General features: G+C 42.8%; 1 protein-coding gene across 1 annotated transcript; it reads right to left on the bottom strand.

The window, feature by feature from the left end:
* Nucleotides 1–214: 214 nt before the first annotated feature.
* wdr27 (WD repeat domain 27) lies at nt 215–21,289 on the bottom strand. The gene is made up of 24 exons (XM_055227494.1): nt 21,158–21,289; nt 20,944–21,085; nt 20,706–20,830; nt 20,500–20,613; nt 20,073–20,124; nt 19,936–20,006; nt 19,733–19,847; nt 19,562–19,652; nt 19,360–19,445; nt 19,199–19,266; nt 18,985–19,097; nt 18,752–18,825; nt 17,542–17,611; nt 17,371–17,436; nt 17,189–17,292; nt 16,883–16,972; nt 16,407–16,528; nt 15,962–16,095; nt 15,215–15,309; nt 14,799–14,920; nt 12,953–13,050; nt 11,585–11,687; nt 10,427–10,525; nt 215–311 (listed from the first exon to the last, which is right to left on the bottom strand). Exons 1-24 carry the CDS (start codon nt 21,287–21,289, stop codon nt 222–224), a joined length of 2,376 nt encoding a protein of 791 aa, XP_055083469.1. The 3' UTR covers nt 215–221.
* Between the last annotated feature and the right edge of the window lie 512 nt (nt 21,290–21,801).

Genomic DNA, 21,801 nt, shown 5'->3' with positions numbered 1-21,801 from the left:
TATCGTTTATTGTCTACAAGTAATATTTGAAGTATAATATATTGTACTGCGAAATTTGTTATTGTGAAAAGCCTATGTAATAACCTGTAATATACTTTGCAAAATATGTTTTATATATCTATGTGGTTAATTGAATTCTAGGTCAAATAGATGAAGATGAAAATCATCACAACAAAATGATCTGTTAAAATACACTTTTTATACGGTACATTATGGTGGTCCTATGCAACAGTACTTGTATTTGAAGACAAACATTGTCCAGTGCTGGGCTGAAACAGTCGGAGCCTCCCATCCAAAGTCCCTGTGAGCAGCTGAAAAAGACAGAACAAAAGCCAGAATTGAGTACATGGCCGTGTGTCAGGGATCTATGTAAAAGCTTTAAGTTACATAACAACACACCTGCTTCTCTGAAGGAGCATAGTATCAGTGAGGCCATGATCCTCACAGAGTTAAACAATTGGGATTATCCCACAGGTTTCACATAAAATTCTTGGTTTAAGAGGGGTTTAGGGTTTTGTTTACACGATCATGAAAAATGATTCCTTTTGCTGAACTAAAACATCCCCAAATATCCACTTTAGACTGAAGAAAGTCTGTTCAGTCATTAAAGCAGTTTATGTCGGTGTATGCAACTGATATGAATGGCAATATATTTAATTAGCAAGTTAGGCAAAAGGTTGGACAATTGTCAGATACAACTCCAGCCACACTGTCACTATAAATGGGTAAGTACACACTTGAATAAAAAAAATCCTGGTTTGCCATGGTTGAAGAAATCTGGTCTATCCAATAATGATGAGAATGTGTAATTCTTTAGTAGCTTTAGAACTTGGTTCATTGCTCTTCACTACTCATTCATTCTTGGAAGTTGGATAAGCTTTCATCAATCTGTCCATCACACAGTTACCAGCACATTCATACAGACAATATGAGTGTCTTGCCCAAGGACACAACAGCACAGTACAATTCAACAACAGCTGGGGTTGAATTGTAAACTTTGGGTTCGTGGGCGGAAATCTTTAGTCACTGCTGCCACAAACATCAAAACATTTGAGTGTTTATATTGCAGTGTACCAAATCTGTTTAATTGAATACATTTGTCATAAATAGACAATGGCAATAAGGCATTGTTGAATTCATGATTTTAGTTTCATGGCTCCTTTCAATAGTTGCTTAATCAGAAAGAATTTAACAATAAATAAAATAATGATTAAACCCAGACAAGTATACCAAAACGCAAAGCAATAGGCTGGTATTTCATTCCACTGACTGAGACTGTAGTACACCATCATTTCTATTTAAAACAGATAGATGGTTGTGCTGGGAGATGACACCATAGTCCAGAGGAGTTAACTAAACTGGACGCAAAAGCAGAACTTTAATGTATTCCTGAAGCCATATTCTTAATGGAGTTTAATTTGGATCCAAAAAAGTAATTCAAAGGTAATGTCATGACTTCTAATACCATAGCTAATATTGCCTACTATTACTTCACATTAGGGACACTTCTAATGCCACTACTGCTTTTACAATAGACAGACCCTTTTAAAATAAGCTTCAGTTAATATATCTTTTACCATTTCTACTGTGAAAATACACTGAACCAAAATGGAACGTCATCTGTTGGTGCTGTTTAGCTACAATTCTCTGTCCAAAATAAACTGGTTGACAGCTCATTTTACCACGTAATCCACTTTCACTGTGACCTTCGTCTTAACGACCTTAATTAACAATGGCTGAGAAGTCTAGGACTCGCCCTTGGGCTGCACAAACAACCACTTAAAATCTTAAAGGGTCAGAAAGCTGCTTCACTGGCAACTTCAGCTTTGTTTGGCCACTAATGTTGAAGAAGTATGTAAGAAATTATGTAAAGAAACTAAAACAAAAAAAGTGTACAATGGTTGCATTTCTCATTACAAGAGGCACTAAAATAAGACATTAGGATGTGCCAATAATAACATTTTCATTGAGATTGTGCAGATGCAGTCAAGTGGTCTAGAGTCAATCAATCTTTTGTCTGTAAAAGCATGTGGAGTTCATATTTTGGAGGATGAAATGTGACATTTTTTATTTTAAATGATAATTATTAAAAGTATATTTGGTTTATGTAGAGGGAATTACTATTGAAATTTCATTTTTATCTTTTAATTATACAAAATCAATGAATCAAGTTAAAATCATGATCAATGAATGAGGGTTTTTTTTTCATATAACCCAGCCCTATAGTAAATGTCTTAAATGATGAACAATGCAGATGATGTTTGCAACATATGGCTTAATTCTGCTTGTCAGCCGTTTTCATAAGTCTGACACTTGAAGGTCTCATTTGTGAACCACTGAGGAAGTACAAGGCATTAAATCATGGCATGAACTTGCAGCAAGTGTCACTGTGTTACATAATCTAAGTTATTGTCAGACAAACTGGCCTTATACCGTGAGGAGAGAAGACAACAAATCAATAGTTCAAAGCAAAAGCAGCGCTCTCCTTCGGCTCCGGGATCATTCTTCATTTTAGGAACACATTCTTTATAAAGGCCAATGTACCAAGACATTCAGTGCTGTACAGTGAGACTGAAAAGATGCTCATGCAATGTGAAATAAATATTAATCTAGTTTATATACATGTAGGACTTTGTGTAGATGTACTAAAGATGTCTAGAATGCTTCTTATCAGCAGAATGTCTTTCTGCTGAGCATGTAGTATATTATTGAATGGTTTGAATCTTACAGTTAACATATAACGCTCTGTCTTCGGAGCTAGAACAAGCCAAAAACTCAAGACAGCTTCAATGCAATGAGGTCCAAACTTATTTCCTCAGTTCCAGCTGTGCTGAACACAGGCCACTTGATCAGAGTCTCACTCCGATGTGACTTTTAGAGCAGACAGCACAGTCCCTCGGAGAATTTGCCGTTTGGCCCACGCGAACATTTGGACTGTGGAGCCAAGTGAAGAGAAGAGAGACGACTCATAGGGAAAAGAGAGTGTGAATGGGCTCCTAACTGGCCACAAATTAGACACTGTAAAAAGGTCTAGAGAGTGTCCAGCTGCACTTTTCTGCCTGGGCGCACAGAGCCAAACTGACACATGCCGACATATGGACAGTCTGAAAGCCAGAGTCATGACTCACTCAATGTTCATCCTCTTAGATGGAATGAGAAAACATCTGAACTTCTGAAGACAGCAGTTTGTGTCAGCGAGTCAGTCTCCTACATAAATTTCAACACACACACCTAAGTGCAATACATAAGGCATTACAAACCTAAGGCAAAGAGACATAAAACCTCAAATTATAGGAAAAAATAAAGCCATGCAAACACTTACTCTTCAAACAATTTCTTAGTATCATAATGAATGTGTCTTAAACAGGAACCTCACTCCAGCTGGGTTTCTCAAATGATGAATGTCCAGTTTTAATGGTGAATTTGGCTTCAAAGGTAGTTCTGAGAAACTAGTTATTTTGACATCAACAGAAATTGAAACATGTGGAATCGCTTCTTTGTGTGACCCAATAACCTATTTCAAACAGGCCAACTGTTATTTGCCTGTGGCAATAGCCTGTCACTGCGTCTTTTCTAATACTACAAAACACATCGAAGTTTGCCCTGCCAGCCACTGCTCACGAAAAGTTTATGGTTTGAGCTCCAGGCTCTACTTAAGCTGCTTATGCCTTACAAATGACAAAACCGTACAGGACAAAGCCACAGCCAAAAATGTATGTTAGACAGGTAACAAGGATTTGTTCCAGTGTCTTGGAGGAGAACAAACTGTTACATGCTAGTCTGAAAAAAGCACTTTTTGAATTAATTAAAGGCCATGCACCAAAACAAAATCATTGCGTTGTTTTAATGTAAAGAAATTTGTGTTTCTGTATAAACACTGCAGTCCTGGTCAATCACAAGCATGTCATAGTCGATTGCACGCTGCAAATGCAGTGTCTGCATCTACCCCACCTACAGAAAGCACAAAACAGTGGGGCTGTGAGCATGCTTTGACTGAAGATCAGTAAATGGCCATGAATCAAATTTTCCACTTTCAAACTGGGAAATCTGAAAGTATCACTGTGCTATTGTCGTAACGGTGCGGATAGGACCAAAGGATGCAGACCAGAGCAGTTTTAACAGTGTTTATTTACAGCGGTGAAAATGCAGTCTTTAAACAGGTCACAAGAGCAGGTACAGGAACCGGGGAGCGGGAGACGGGTCAGGCGGGTGCGGTGCAGGTAGAGGCGGGCAGGACAGGACCAGGACGGGGATAGAAGCAGGTGCGGTACCAGGGCAGGCGGATCAGACGAAGACCAGAGCGGGGAGCGGGTGACAAACCAGAGACCAGGACCGGACAGGAGACGAGACGAGCAGGAGACGAGACGAGCAGGAGACGAGACGAGCAGGAGACGAGACGAGCAGGAGACAAGACGAGCTGGAAGCGATACCGGGACTGGAACGTGGCGGCAGGAGCTGGGCGAGTAGAGGCAGGAATCTGGAGGGTGCATAAATCCAAATGAGCATTTGCCGGAAAGTACCATATAACAAAGCTTAGCAAGAAACATTCACGTTTTACACGCGGACGGTCTGGCACCGAGTGTAGACTGCCAAGCCTTCTTGTACTCAGCAGCAGGTGGTGGTGATTAGGCTGATGCACCCCAGGTGTGCACGGGAGGAGTCAGGCACTCCACCCAGCTCCAGACACACAGGTAGGGGAGGGGGAGAGAGCACGGGAGGACAGGGAAACTGACATCATGACAGTACCCCCCCCCTAAGGTCCACCTCCTGGTGGACCCCCAGGCTTGTCAGGATGAGCGCGGTGGAAGTCTCTCACCATGTCGGGGTCCAGAATGCGTGCCCTGGGCACCCAGGATCGCTCCTCCGGACCGTAACCCTCCCAATCGACGAGGTACTGGAGGCCCCTACCACGGCGACGAACGTCAATCAGGCGGCGGACGGTGAACGCCGGGTGGCCGTCAATGACTCGGGCGGGCGGTGGGGGATCGGCCGGAGGGCACAGGTCGCTGGTCCGGACTGGTTTAACCTGGGAGACGTGAAAGGTCGGATGAATCCGGAGAGACGGGGGTAACTGGAGGCGCACCGCCGATGGATTTATGATCCTCATGATCTTAAACGGTCCCAGGAATCGGGGGGACAGCTTACGGGAGTCCGTCTTCAGCGGGACCGTCTTGGCGGAGAGCCAAACCATCTGGCCAGGTTGGTATACGGGCGCCGGGACACGGTGGCGATCGGCCGTCGCCTTAGTGCGCGCTCCAGCCCGAAGAAGGGCCGCCCTGGCCTTCTTCCAGATCCGGCGACAGCGCTGGAGATGGCGCTGAACAGACGGGACGGCGAGGTCCCTCTCCTCCGTGGGAAAGAGAGGGGGTTGATATCCCAGCGATGCCTCGAAGGGGGACATACCAGTGGCGGAACTCACGAGGGAGTTGTGAGCATACTCTATCCAGGGCAGGTGAGTACTCCAGGTCGCGGGGTTGGCGGAGGCTGTGCACCGTAGGGCCGACTCCAGGTCTTGGTTGGCCCGCTCCGTCTGCCCATTAGATTGTGGATGGAACCCGGACGTGAGGCTAACCGTGGCCCCCAAACCGTCGCAGAAAGACCGCCATACCTGAGAGGTGAATTGGGTCCCTCTGTCGGACACGATGTCCACCGGGATGCCGTGGAGTCGGAAGACATGACTGGTCAGCTGGTCGGCAGTTTCTTTGGCTGTGGGGAGCTTAGGCAGGGCAACGAAATGGGCGGCCTTGGAGAAGCGGTCCACAATGGTGAGAACCACCGTGTTCCCCTGGGAAGGGGGAAGGCCCGTCACGAAGTCCAAGGCGATGTGGGACCAAGGGCGACGAGGAACTGGGAGAGGATGCAAGAGACCAGAAGGGGGTGAGTGGGAGGCCTTGGCCCGAGCACATACCTGGCAGGCGGCGACATAAGCCCGGGTGTCTGTGTCCATCGTGGGCCACCAGAAGCGTCTCCTGAGGAGGGAGAGAGAGCGACCGGCACCAGGATGGCAGGCGAAACGGGAGGCATGGACCCACTGGAGCACCTGAGACCGGACAGAATCGGGAACAAACAGTTTACCTGGAGGGCCGTTACCTGGGTCGGGGTCGTTGGTCTGGGCCTCTCGGACGGTGTCCTCGATATCCCAATGGACCGCGGCCACCACACACGAGGAGGGAATAATTGTTTCTGCGGTGACCGGGCTATCCTCCAGGGCGAACTGGCGGGAGAGGGCATCGGGTTTGACGTTCCGAGATCCGGGGCGGTAGGTGAGGAGAAAGTTGAAGCGGCTGAAGAAGAGGGACCAACGAGCTTGACGGGGATTGAGGCGCCTGGCGGACTGGATGTACTCCAAGTTTTTATGGTCGGTCCAGACGATGAATGGTTGCTCCGCCCCTTCGAGCCAGTGGCGCCACTCCTCCAAGGCCAGCTTTACGGCAAGGAGCTCCCGATCCCCCACGTCATAATTGACCTCGGCCGAGGACAATCGCCGGGAAAAGAAGGCGCAGGGACAGAGGCGGTTGTGGGGGTCGAACCTCTGCGAAAGCACGGCCCCCACTCCCGAGTCGGAGGCGTCGACCTCCACGATGAATTGCCGTGAAGGGTCGGGCTGGTGCAGGATGGGAGCGGAGGTAAATAGTCTCTTAAGCTTCTCGAAGGCTGTCTGCGCCTCAGGAGACCAGGCAAACGGCAAAGCAGGAGAGGTGAGTTTAGTTAAGGGCGAGATAACCCTACTAAAATCCCGGATGAAACGTCTATAAAAATTGGCAAAGCCGATAAATCTCTGGAGCTGTCTCCGGCTGGTAGGAACGGGCCACTCAGTGACAGCCTGGATCTTTTCAGGGTCAGCTCTTACTTGGCCCCGCCCCACAATGAAGCCCAAAAAGCTGACCTCCTCTGCGTGAAACTCGCATTTCTCAGCTTTCACGAACAGTTTATTCTCGAGGAGGCGCTGGAGAACCTGGCGAACGTGCTGATGATGCTCCTGGGGGGACCGCGAGAAAATCAAGATGTCATCCAAGTAAACAAAGACGAATCGGTTAAGGAAATCACGGAGCACATCGTTGATGAGGGCTTGGAATACGGCAGGGGCGTTGGTGAGACCGAAGGGCATAACCAAGTATTCGAAATGTCCCAGGGGTGTCTTGAAGGCCGTCTTCCATTCGTCTCCCTCCCTGATGCGCACCAGGTGGTACGCATTCCGCAAATCCAACTTTGAGAAGATGGTCGCACCGTGGAGGGGCGTAAATGCCGAGTCCAGTAAGGGAAGCGGGTATTTATTCTTTACAGTTATATTGTTCAGACCCCGGTAATCAATGCAAGGCCGCAGGGATTTGTCCTTCTTAGCCACAAAGAAGAACCCCGCTCCCACGGGTGAAGTGGACGGGCGGATGATTCCGGCAGCCAGGGACCCACGGATATAGTCCTCCATTGACTCGCGTTCAGGTTTAGACAGGTTATATAGCCTGCTAGATGGTAGTGGGGCACCCGGCAGGAGGTCAATGGCGCAGTCATATGGACGGTGGGGCGGTAAAGAGAGGGCCTTGCTCTTGCTAAAAACCTCCCCCAGGTCGTGATATTCAGCAGGCACCGAGGACAGATTGGGGGTGTCTGGGGACGGATCAGCGACAGGAACGGACCTCCCGGCCGGAGGGAGGGCGGACCGAAGGCACTTGGCGTGGCAATCGGGACTCCAGCCCGAAACTCCGCCCCTGGCCCAATCGAAAACAGGGTTGTGGGCGCGTAGCCAGGGGTAACCAAGGACCAGAGGAGAAGCGGAGGAGGACAGGACATGAAACTGACGGTTCTCTTGGTGGTTGCCGGACAGAATCACGGTGACAGGTTCTGTGATGTGAGTGATGTGCCCCAGAAAACGTCCATTGAGCCCCTGGGCATTTAAGGGGCGTTCGAGGGGCTCCAGGTAGACCCCGAGCTGCTCCGCGACTTGGGCATCAATAAAGTCCCTCTCAGCCCCGGAGTCGATAAGGGCGGAAACGCATAAGGTCTCTGTGCGAACGCACAGGGTGGCGCTGAGCCGCAGTCTATTAGAAGAGTCCAGGATGTGTTGCTCGCCCACCAGTACTCCCAGTGCTACTGGTGGGCCCCCCCTTTTGGCCGAACTGGGCAAGTGACCACATAATGTCCGCGCTCACCGCAGTAGAGGCAAGCCCCGGCCAGACGACGCCTCCGTTGACGCTCCTCGGCCGACACAAGGGTCCTGTCGAGTTGCAGGGGCTCATCCGGCGGGGGCGGGGCAGCGCGTGGCTCCGGCGGGACCGGTGACCGGCGTCTCTCTCGGCGACGAGCCCGTAGGCGGTTGTCTATACGGTGAGTGAGGGAGATGAGGGTCCGCAGGTCGGGGGGTTCGTCCCGGGAAACCAATTCATCTTTCAAAGTCTCGTTCAGGCCCCGCACAAACACAGCCCGCAGCGCGCTGTCCGTCCAGTCCAGCTCCGCCGCATGTGTCCAGAATTCAATGGAATAATCCGCTACCGTCCTGGAGCCCTGGCTGAGAGTCAATAACCGGGAGGCAGCATTGTCCTGGTAGTGCGGGTGGTCAAACACCAGCTTAAACGTGGACACAAATTCATTAAAATCCAGGCTATCCACAGACGTCTTCATTAGGCGCGCCTCTGCCCACTGGAGAGCTCTGCCCCGGAGTAATCCACATATATATCGGATCTTGGTGGCCCCCGAGCTGAAACGAGAAGGGCATTGCTGGAACATGAACTCGCACTGGAACAGGAATCCGCGACAGAGGTGAGGTTGTCCAGCATACGGCTCCGGATCCGTGCCTCTCGGCTCCGGGAGGCGTGGCGGCGCTCCGGCTGCAGCAGGCGGGGTGACGAGGAGCGCGGCCACCTGGTGGTTAAGCTGTGCCACCTGCTGGGACAATGTCTGATTTAGCTCCAATAGAGTCCGAATGGATTGTTCATGCTGACCCAGCACCGCCTCGGGGTGAGAGTGCGTGAGGCGGCGCGTCTGGTCCGGATCTGAGCCTGCTTGGTCCATAGTGGCCAGACCGTTCTGTCGTAACGGTGCGGATAGGACCAAAGGATGCAGACCAGAGCAGTTTTAACAGTGTTTATTTACAGCGGTGAAAATGCAGTCTTTAAACAGGTCACAAGAGCAGGTACAGGAACCGGGGAGCGGGAGACGGGTCAGGCGGGTGCGGTGCAGGTAGAGGCGGGCAGGACAGGACCAGGACGGGGATAGAAGCAGGTGCGGTACCAGGGCAGGCGGATCAGACGAAGACCAGAGCGGGGAGCGGGTGACAAACCAGAGACCAGGACCGGACAGGAGACGAGACGAGCAGGAGACGAGACGAGCAGGAGACGAGACGAGCAGGAGACGAGACGAGCAGGAGACAAGACGAGCTGGAAGCGATACCGGGACTGGAACGTGGCGGCAGGAGCTGGGCGAGTAGAGGCAGGAATCTGGAGGGTGCATAAATCCAAATGAGCATTTGCCGGAAAGTACCATATAACAAAGCTTAGCAAGAAACATTCACGTTTTACACGCGGACGGTCTGGCACCGAGTGTAGACTGCCAAGCCTTCTTGTACTCAGCAGCAGGTGGTGGTGATTAGGCTGATGCACCCCAGGTGTGCACGGGAGGAGTCAGGCACTCCACCCAGCTCCAGACACACAGGTAGGGGAGGGGGAGAGAGCACGGGAGGACAGGGAAACTGACATCATGACAGCTATAAAGTTTCACTGAATGCTCTTACACAGATGGACAGGAAGATTTAAAACATGTGCCTCCATTCCAAAACGCAGTCAACAAATATCTCGAGGGATGCGCAGTGGGGGCTATGATGTTGCATTTGAAAATGCTGCTTTTGCAGATGGACAATGTCCTGAAGATGCAAGTCAATCAAAAGAATATTTTAAAAATGTCTGTGACTTCTCTTCACGGAAAATTAGGCTGGATCTTTAATGTCTGCTTAACAAAGCAGAAAAGTGATGCCTTGTGTGTGCATTTACCTTTTAGTAAAACTACTCAAACCCAATAGGTTTAATACTGTATTTATCTTTGTCAAATGTGGAAAGGAGCAATGATTCACCCTGGAAAAGCCTGCAGGCTGCATAGTGTTCAGTACGATTTTGGGTAAGCCACAGAGATGTGGCATGGAAAAGGAGTATATGTTATCTGATTCAAAAATAAACTGACCACCATTGTTTAAACCCACAGACAAGCTCAGAGGAGAGGCCTTTAAAATACTTAACTGACCTGAATACTATACCGATTTAAATCAAGTGCCAAAAACCACACAATTATTTCCCCTTCTGAATAAATCAGAATATGGTAATACTTTTCATACTGATAACCTTGTATTTTGGGTTTATTCGCGTCATGCGGACATCAAACAGAGCAACATGGGGCCCCTTGGAAGATGTTAAGTCATGATTACATGAAGAGTTTGAGTTACCTCTGGAGTGGAAGGATTGAAGACCACGCTGAGCACTGGTGATGACTCTTTGTGCAGCTTGTGGAGGTAGCTACTGCTTCGAACATCGTAGACATAGGCCTGGGGCACAAAATGGCATATTTTTGAAACAACATTTAAGCTTGCTGTGTAATAATAATGTCTATTGAACATGTTTATTTATCTTCAGGAGAGGTAGCTGTTGAGGCACCGTGTCTCTAATGAACCCCTGTAGATCCAGTTACTGACTGGGTGGCTGAGAGCCTGTTATTTGCAGGTGCTAATTGGGTGAAAATTTTATACAGGCTCTGGTGTACATCAAGTCCTACCTTGAGTCTTTCAAATGAACCAATATTCTCAAATTGAAATATTAACACAATTTTATGTGCCCAGATAAAAACAGATGCCTTATAAAAACAGAGGTTTTTATCTGAGCACATAACAGATCTCTTTGTAACCAGATGATAACTAAGACTATACAGCTGTTAAGTGTCTCTAAAAATGTGTCATATGGTCCTTTAGTGGTGGTTTGGTTGCCATGACGTGGCTAGGACTCGCAGGGCAAGAGATATTCTCAATACCACAGGCCTTTCTTTCATGGGATCGCCATAGCAAATAATCTGTCATATGTTTGATAAAACCCTGTTTTAACAGTTTTATGTGTATTGCATGGGTACTGACTTGAAATGCTTGTATGAAAAATTATCATATGAAGCAGGATAATATCACAAACATTGAAATATTCAACCTAGATTGACTTTGGCTGTGGTGTTGGTTGGAAAATGATATGGAAGGTTTTCTGAACTACTTTTTCCATCATTGCTTTTTGATAAATTATGACAAGTACAAATTCATCTGGCTTATTCAAATCTCAGAGCAGCTACAAATAAATATGGGGTGTCTCTTTATTGTATGATCTCTCCACTTCTGAGAAACAATGTCCATTCTCAAAAGAGATGCTTTCCAATGTAAGCAATGTGCTGCTTCCCTATGATTAATAAAAACAAGGCCATGTACTGACTACTATTCTAATACTAAACGGTCAGAGGGTAGATGAAAAAAAAAACATTCAGGCTTGTATAAGATGCCTTTAGTTTTTAGAGGTTAATTGAAACAATACATTCAGTACTCGAATAGCTGCTTGAAATCTACAAAACTTACACAATTGTCTTCTGATCCTGTTGCAATGTAGTGCCCACAGGGTGAAAGAGCACAGGAGCAGGAGTGGCAACGATTTACATGGTTTTCATATCTCCGCACACACCTGAGGAAAAATGAGACACATGAAAAAGATGAGATTTATGCAGCAGTGTTATTCTTTATGTCAACACTTTCTTTAGAGGTGCAGTTGATCTTTCAACAGGACAAAGAAATGTCTACTTTGCAACAAATCTTGGAAAGTCTGACCAAATAGTATCCAGTTGATGTCACTGCATCCAGCTCAGGAAATAAGAATGATTGTCTAACTTATGCAATTGCCTTGATGTTGGGGAATAACATGTAACGCCTCCACAATGCCATATCCTAGTCAGACACAGCTTCTATATGAGCTGGCAAGTTGGCAAACCCTAAAAATAACAGGATCTGGTGAAACTGTATCTTCAACATCATCCATGTGGTAATGTCATTAGCTGGAGTAAAAGTAGGTCATATTCAATGGCGTCCATTAAGAAGCCTTATACCCAGTCTCTTGAGTTATGGCACCGCTCACATGAGCCGACATTGGGGATACCCTGTCATAAAAACAATTTATAGTTCCTCTCTTACTAATGTTGTTTCAAAGGGGCTCAGTTTCACTCAAGAGAACAACAAAAAATGCAAAAAGCTATGATTGTCATGCAGGAAGCAAAATTGAAACATTTACCATTGGTTAAAACTGCACACATTTCAGTAGACAGAATACCCATGCTAGATAAGTAAATTGTCTTACTACTAATAAAATGTCTTTGGTTAGGATATGGATGTTATGACTCAGGCATTTGTGCAAGTAGAACTAAATCCCCCTCCGCATACATAGGCCATTTTCTGATGAGTAATGCAGACTGTTTTGCAAGTAGGATACTGTTAAATAAAATAATCCTCTATTGATATTAAGGTAATCAGCAAACTAATTATTCATCAGATGTTACATACAGATACGGTAAGGTACTGGTATTTTAAAATGGAAGTCCTGTGGTGAAGTGGGGGTTGGATTTGATTTCAGTTACTAATGGTCCAATGAAGATGTGTCAATGTGCGCAGTGTTGTTGTTTTTTTTTTGTTTTTTTTGTTTTTTTTTTAATGAAATGATAAGTTACAATATTATCTAGAATTTTACCCTAAAGCAGTGATTGTCAAAGTTTTCATACCAACTGAAGATCATAGCCAGAGGAGGACGAAAACAATAATAGAGTAGAAACTGAGTACGGTAATAATAAAACACATACTCCTGCGTACCACCTGAAGCAGCCTTTTGTTTTGTTAGTTTTACATGCCCATTTGTGATACACATATACATTCATTAATTTATATGTCTTTAGTGATACAGACCTAAGGCTTCGAAGGTCCCAGATCTTGATGCCATCTGTAACAGCACTTGTGAGGAAGAGATTATATGAATCAGAAGCCTGAACGCTGAACAATGACCCCTGTGAGACAGACAGAAAACAAACATGCTTAGTCAGCACATATGGAAAAGTGCTTTTTTGTAAGCGCATTAGAAAGCCACTGCAGTAATCAGTCTTTTGGTGTTATGGCTTTCCTTTTCTACCATTTTAGGTATTCAAATATGTTTCAATTCAAATATAAGGTTTCCCTGCATGTGATAATTGAGTTTGCATTTCAGAGAAGCCGCTGCGTTGTTTTTTGTTTAGGTTTCCATTAAGGAGTGTGAGAACTGCCTTCTAAGAGGGCATTTTCCGAGAAGTTCTGTACTCTGATGACTTCCAGGTGAATTTTGCGGGAGAGGAGATGGAAATTTGAAGTGGGAAAAGCTGCTTCATTCTCCGTGCTCGGCTGCTTGGTCTGCCTTGGGATGAGAGAGCGGCGGGGAGGGAAGACTGATGTTATGTGTGTACTTCAGAGACGAGGGCAATCCTGGTGATCCTTTGGCATTAACCCTCATACAACCCAATGCCCATGGGCTTCCAGGCAGAGGACCCCTGCTCTGACGCAACAGCCAACCTGAAACAACACTCCACAGGCAGCTCGCAAGTGCGCACACAAAAGCTAGCGTGACAAAGAGCAGGCTCGACTGGTCTAGAGTAGAGTCAGCTGTGTGCAAGAGTGATTTGCAGCTATGAAGGTTAATACCTTTAATTCATGCCACTAGCAGCAGTGTGTACAGCTAATCCAGGCCACTGTGACTGTCAAGAGTGGACAAGCTAACATGAGCAAGTGGATAAAGTCCATGTGTCAGGGTACCTCAGGACACGCATCTCATCTGATTCTGCAGTCAGTCTATGTTTGTCATGTGGACCAAACCTTTAAAGATGCTCTACATGATGAAGAAAGAAAAAATGGTGATGATGTGACATTAAAACCAGACAAACCTGTTAAAATCGGTGAGCTTAGAGGACTGATTTTAAATTATATTGAATCTGCAATCCTGAAGAGATATGGAACCTGAAAGGTTGGTACAGCTGTGAAGATCTTTAGATGTTATATTACTGACTATACGACAATATTGTATCAGCTATTTACTATCTATCAACACACTTTAACTCTAAAATTACTGAAAAAAATTGTGAGATACTGGTTTTCATTTTGTAAGTGATGTGTCTTACATTCTTGATACATTCAGAGCTATACCGCTGTGGATAAAAGCCCAGGATGTCTACTTGTTAGACATGGGAAAATTGGGTCCATATTGGGTTGAGACAGTGATGTGGGACTGGGGCCATATAAACCCAAAAGCCTCATGGAACAGCATTACTCCAAGGCCATCGTCCAGCATGGGATCTCCTCCTGCCATATTGTGGCACTGTTAATCTGCAGCGTTGAAGATCCACATTCAAACACTTAGCAAGATGAATGATACTGGTTATGACACGTCCTGTCTGTCTGTCACGAAAACATCTGGACATATGTTATTTTAACCATGACCCTCTTCACTCATGCCACAAAGTAACACTTTTATTCTCTCAAATATGGACGGTTCCTTATGTAACTCACACAACTCTTAGATGTATTATATAACCCTGAAACTTTTGCCATAATATAAATCTTTTTTGCATTTGCAATACCTTTTCAAGATGTCATAAAGATTAATATGTACAATTGTTTTTACAGAAAAATGCAAAATCAAATGTGATAAATCCACTGTATGTGGTACAATACAATGCCATAAAGATATAAAAGGCAAAGGCAAATATAAAGTGCATATTTTCCTGTTCACCTTGTTCTGTGTAATGCAGTGGACTGCTCGACTGTGGGCATCCGGTAACTCTGCAGCAACTGCACCTCTGTTCATGTCAAACATCTGGATGGACCGATCCGATCCACACACCAAAACGATGTCTGATACGAGGATTAGGACAAAATAACTATAGTATAATTTGGGAACAAAATGTAGTGTAAGTGTGCATTTTTAGTGATAACGCATGTGCATAGGATTATTACAAGGTAAAGCAGTTGAAACTACAATGACAGACTGGAATGCAGACATCGCCTATTAACGAGACACACTTTACAAAGTTAACAGTGGAAGTCCCAGGGCAAAAGAGGAAGTGAGTATGTGAAAACACAGAATACGTCCAAAGGCACAGATTTAAATGATACTATTTTGCTGCATGATAAATCATAAAAGGATACAAGATAAGAAATCATTGGCTGAAGACAAAGCTGTAATCTCAGTTGCTGATATAGACAATGATGTTGCCAATTTGACAGCACTATGCTGTTGGTACCTAGTAAAGAAGAGCTTTTTATTCTAGTAAATTAAACTGTACAGCTTCATACACACACTGAATATATCTTTTACAGTGCTCAAATGGGTATTTCTCTGTCATTCCTGTAAGGTTCAAGGAAAAATTCTATATCAGAGAACCACTGTAAAATTGGATATGCAGAAGGCGAACAATGTAAAACGTGCTTGTAGACATAGCTATCGATCCTTCACCCTAACTTTTATTTTCTTTAAATAAAAAAAAAAAACAAAAAAAACATAACTTGAGGATGTAATATCTCTAATACCATTATTCTAAAACTATGGTTTGGGAGGAGTCCCAAATTAATATTATTATTATTATTATTATTATTATTATTATTATTATTATTATTATTATTTTATTTTTTATTTTTTTATTTTTTTTTAAACATTAATCGTTACTTAAATTCTACAGTTCTTTGTGACATACATACTACACCAAGAGCATTATTGAAAATTTATCTTCAATATTCTTTTGAATTTGATTGTGATGTCATGGAAGATGATAGGGGGTCATTCTGGGATATGTTCCTCAAAAAGTTCAAACCCCTGCTCTAGCATAACTGTTGTTGTTCGCATAATGCATAGAGACACAATGGATGACACACACATCAAGGGTAGAGTGGACTTGCCTTTTGATGTCATCATGATTAGTGTCTATATCGTACAGATACATGTGAAGCAAACGTCCTGATGCCACAAGTATGAATTTGTCCAGATAGTAAAATTGAGCACGTCTGATTGGTTTGGAGAAGGCCTTGTTACCCTGCAGACATAAAAGAAACTGATATCATTGTTTAGCAAATATTAAGTGTTATATGTAACTTTTCTGGTAAAGGGTCTATTGCTGCTTATCTTCATAGAGATGTTATTTATTTGCCTGGGCATGACTTAGATGAACTAAACTATAAGTTGGCCCTTGATCTGAGTTTCAGTTTTAGCTTTGCAAATAAGACCAATATTGCATTAAGAATAGCCCTGTAACTGTAAGAAACACTTAAAAAGATGAAACCACAAAAGAAAAGAATAAAACAGAAGCTTATGTTAAATGTGTGAGACACTGCATGAGACATTTACCATTACAATAGCAGGCTCTGGGCTCTTGTGGGTCCAGATTCGCAACGTCTGGTCCTCGGAGGCACTTAGCCACCACTGTCTGCTGAGGCTCCAGCTCACACTGCTCACCGCCTTGTCATGCCCTGTACATCAACATTTGGAGTAAACTAACAATGGCAGGGAAGAGGGGCTTTATTGTGTGTTTGTTATAATAACGCTGCAGCAGTCCCTTCTAGTCAAGTGATCCGCTCAACTTAACTCTGCTGCGCCCTTGTGGACATTTAGGTAAAGTTCTGGTGAACATACATTATTTGACATTTCAAACCATGACAGTACCATATATTTTTGGTTAATAAAAAAACAAATAACCCCAACTATTTTAAAAATATTAATCAGGGTCAAATTTCAATAAATTTGAAGACTATACCACCGGTTTAAAAATGGGGACATCAGATGTCAGATGTTTCAGTATGGGTTGCAGTTTTGACTTCACACACCTGTATAGACAGTGGGTTTGCCTGTCAGGGAAGACCGACACAGTAACACTGAGCAGTCGCCAAGACCACACAAGACTTGTTTTCCGTCACCTGGGAGAAAGGAGGAAACACAGGACTCTTCATGGAACTGATCCAGTATTTTCCTAAATTACCTAAGCTTAAATGGATCAGTAATGCTAGATGGTTTCAGACAATACAATACAGTGAAAGTGCAAGTAGAAAGTAGAAAGTACAAAGTAGTAATGATTATGGCACACAAAAGGTAAATGGGTTTGTATATACAATTCATGGGGACATTTGCCTTACCCGAGTATTCCATGGTGTACACAGGTTTGCTTGATGTGACAAACTCCTTCCTTGACAGTGTTGGTACTGTACAATCATCAGGGTAATCTTGAACTTTAAATCTTCTAAAAAAAAAAAAAAAAAAAAATCACAGTGTATGTCACTAAGTTTTCCTTTATTTTTTTAACTTGAGAAAGTCTTACTTTGCATTGGTAGTCTTTGATGGTAGACCTTTTTTAACATTTGTTTTGGAAGTGAACATAACTCTTCTAAAAAAAAAAAAAAAAAAAAAGTAAATGTGACAATGACAATAATATTAGAATGATGAGATGAGAGACAAATTGTTTTATGGCTTCAGTATAATCTAAACTTACCTCGGAGCACTGGTGTACCCAGATGACTTCACTTTTGTGTTGAAGACTAAGGATTGATCTTTAATTCCCGCTGTGTGAAGAAAGACTGTTATGCACGCAAGAATACATTTGGCAATCAAGAATGTTAGTCAGGTGTTAGTGCTACTGTCTGAGTTACTTTATACAATATATATATATATATTGATAAATTAAATTATATAATGTAACATCATACATCATATGACACTTCTGTACTCTGCATGCATTTACTGGATGTGGTAAGAAGATGTTGGCTGTCAGTAGGTTATTATGAAATTATAGTGAGATCAGTGTTTCCATACCCTTTAAAAATGTGTATATAATTTTCTTGCCAGGGTTCTCTTAAAGTGAAAAGCCTGCTTATACTGAGTGCATTTAGAATGAAACTTTAAGTAAAACTCTTAAGTACCAACGTTTTGCTTGCCTGTCAAAAAATAACCATCAATATCCAGCTGTTATTTAATGGTGATTTAGTTTTATGGAGTAGTAAACACTAAATTCTGGTCCAATAAAGTAACTTGGCCCTAAGTTACTGTAGAAAAAATGGAAGAGGCCTAATCTAACTAAAGAAACTTGAGTTTTGATTCAAGCACATTTTCTGTCCTCTTTCTTCTCTGTAAGGCCAGATAATCAACCCAAGCAGGTTTAAAGTGTAAAGCTAATATTCTTGGTCTATTTAAAAGGTATTGTTACCAGATCAGTTATTTGGATATGATTGTGTTGACTTGCTTTCTATTAAACACTATGGATTGCATTAGCTTGTGCATGTCTGTGGTTTTTGGTCTTCTGTGGCTGTCACACAGTGCCCATAGACTCCCTGATGATCCCCATACAAGACTCAGTTCTGGCAGCTCTCCTCTCTCCAGCTGTGGGATGTCTGGGTAACTGGCAGCCTCAGCACTAACTCACAGTGAGAGCCAGATGCTAACTCTCCAGTAAAAGAAAAAAATCTATGCGGAAAATGTCAAATAATACATCCAGTAACCATAAACCCCCACTTAAGCAACAATGCACATTTAAATAAGCTGTGTGTGTCAGCCAATGTAGTCTCACAGTTAACACGTGAAACCAGAACCATTTTCAAGTCTATTATTGGATCTTAATAAATCCAGGAGAAGTTTTGTTCTAATGGTATTAGACTAGATCAGTTTTAAATTTCTCAAGACATTTTGAAGAGCGTGAATCATGAAACCTTTCTTTTTAGGAATGCTGACATCCTTCTTCTTTAATTGTGCATTCAGAGGAGATTCTGGCAGTGGAGGAGAACTGAAAAAACAAGAGAAGAGAAACAACTGTGTTACTTTCTACGTTGCCCAACATGCTTATTTACATTTACGTACTATAACGTAGTTGCGCAAAATAAATAGAAATGTGTGTCACAACTGGACTTGAACATACAGTTTATAATGTTAATGTTATAATTACCTCGGAAACACAGAAAGCCCTTCACCTTTAACCCAGGTCTTCTGCAGGTCACAGATATTTATCTCCAACAGACTCAAACATGGAGTAAACAAAGAGCTCACAAACAGCAGAATCTGAGAGTATAAATTTAAAATACGTGTAAGATTGCACGATAGTATAATGGATAAGGACTAACATTATACAAATGTCTGTTATATATTTGTTTTGTACTCACAGAGTTATCAGCTTGGCTCACAGATGTAGAATAAGCCCCCGCCATTGTGATGCTCAACTCAGGATAATCTATTAAAAAAAGTGAAAAAAAAAATGTGCACAAACAATAAATTAACTCTTGGAAAAATTTGACAAACTTACCAAGTACATATCTCCACATACCTTTAAAATAAAGTACTGTTAACAATTCTGCGGTTGCCAGGTCCAACATGTATAGACTATTTGTGCTTCCAATGCATATCCAGCTCCTGCGGAGATCATACCAAACACATGTATTTTACTATAAACTGAGTGTGTAAATAAGTCGACTATATGATGTTATGGATGTATTTCTTAGTGGATTATTATTTCCCTGCTGCCTTACTTTTTCTCATCTGTATCAGTTAAAGAAGACAATTCCATTTTAAGAATGGGTTTAGCAGTCTCCACTTCACTTGGGCATTGTATGGTACCTCCTGGAGACAACAGATGTAAGTCATTGTTAATCATTGGAAATGCAATACATTCCAAGACACTTCTGTTGTATTATCTTTGCCTGCTTGCTGTCCCAAAGACTCTTGAAGTATTCTGAACCTTTTTTCTACCTTTTGAAGATCTGTTTTGGTCACCAGGTGGCACTTTTCCACATTAGTAAGAGAAAAGCACCATACCTAAAAAAAACCCCCAAACAAAAACCACTTTGGTATATTCATATACTCCATGTTTTAGAATTTGAAATGTAATGGCACATTCTCTAACCTGGCCATCCAATGATCCAATACAAAACTGTTGTGTTTCAGGCAAAAATATCACACTGATCAATGGAGACCCTAAAACCGAAACAGTCTTTGTTCATACTGTTAATACTTCTGAAAAACAGAACTTTTCCAACTTACCAGACAGGACAAATGACTGATAGTTAACAGATTCAGTCTGTAAATCCCACACCTGAGGAAAACCAGTTTTATAACATTTTAATATTATTAACTAAAATTAAATAGTTACATTCGGACAAGAAGAATAAAAACGAGAAATTGCACACTGGGTATAAGTAATGCACTGTTTCCAGTTAATACAGGAGACCCTGGTGGCCCTCCCATAGTCTAAAACAAACCTGGCATTTGGCATGACAAAATTTGACTTGCTCATTGTATTATCATAAACTTAACTTAAGAGACACTGGTCAAAATGACTGGTTAAAGGATTATTTATACTTTTATACTCCACTAACTGAATGAGATTAGATTATTCAAATACAAATAATTTGTGCCACAATATTCTTAACATAATCTACGGGAAACACTGAGTAATATCTAGCAGGACCTTGAAAGTACGATCCTCAGACGTAGTGACCAAAATATTATTGTTCCAAGAACAAAACTCTGCAGAGGTTAATGATCCGAGATGACCAGTTAAAGATGAAATTGTTTCTTGTTTCTAGTTGGAGAAAAGATACATTTCATAGGATAAATTTAAGTCATAATTCTTCATCTCTGATGACCATTAGCTGCTACATAAATATACCTTACCTTTGAGTTCAGGACATACACAGTATCTAAAGTACATGCAGCAACTTTATCATCAGCAGAAGAAAAAGAAAGATGAATAACTTCTCCCACCAATGTCCCAATAACTGTTCCAACAGGAATTTTGCCTGAAAAATAAGGGCAAGAAGTTATAGCAACAAATTCTCCTGGATGACTTCATCAACCATCAATGTAGGCCTTTGTGGCTATGGTTAATAGAAAATAACTTATTTTGACACACCTTCTCTGGCCCTCCTCTGACAACTCTCAATATCCCAGACGATAAGATAATCATTAGAGGCAGAACAGAGAACTGGCTTGTTACCTTTTCCAAAAGTCATAACACTGATGTCACTGTGGTGGCCAGTCAATTGCAACTGCAGCTAGATAAAAAAGAATATTGTCAATAAATATGCCTCATAAAAAGTGACGTGTATTGTAGACTTAATAGTTACCTTTTTCATATCCATGTGATAGTAAACCAATATGTCTTTGCCATTCAATATGGCACAGAAAGACTGATAACAAGCAAGCTGCTGGTGTAAAACAAGGCGGTCCCGAGTGAGGCAAAACTTTTCTGTAATCATCTTAAATGTATTTAGCAAACAGTCATACACATCTAATGTTATCTCTTTTGTTAGTCGCCCAAAAATTTAAAAGGAAATAAACTTGAATGGAAAACGCGCAACGTCTACAGGTTACCATGGCGACTCTAACCTCAGCTTTTACTTCCGTTTGACGTAAATTGACGTAATTGTATTACATTTAGTACACATTTTTTGTGTGGCTTATAGCTGATGCATGCGTAAAAAGATTTATATCAAAAAACAAACAAACAAAAAAAAATAAATATTTGGTTGATTCTTTGTTGTTATATTATAATCACCAGCGCGTCATGTGTATTTACTTTCTGCACTACTGCATTTAGCCACAAGATGGTAGTAAATCTTCAAATACAGACCTTCAACCGTCAACCTGCACCTATGACCTGTGCCTAAAAAGTGTCATGTTTGAAAATATGTAAAAATAAATTGTACATACTGTTACAAATCGCTCGATTACAAAAGCAATATTCATATTCAATTTTGGCTTACCATTA

Source organism: Periophthalmus magnuspinnatus, chromosome 15, assembly GCF_009829125.3.
Source record: "Periophthalmus magnuspinnatus isolate fPerMag1 chromosome 15, fPerMag1.2.pri, whole genome shotgun sequence".
Lineage (NCBI taxonomy): Eukaryota > Metazoa > Chordata > Actinopteri > Gobiiformes > Gobiidae > Periophthalmus > Periophthalmus magnuspinnatus.
Note: the sequence above shows the minus strand (reverse complement) of the source record. Positions and strands in the feature narration are given on the sequence as shown.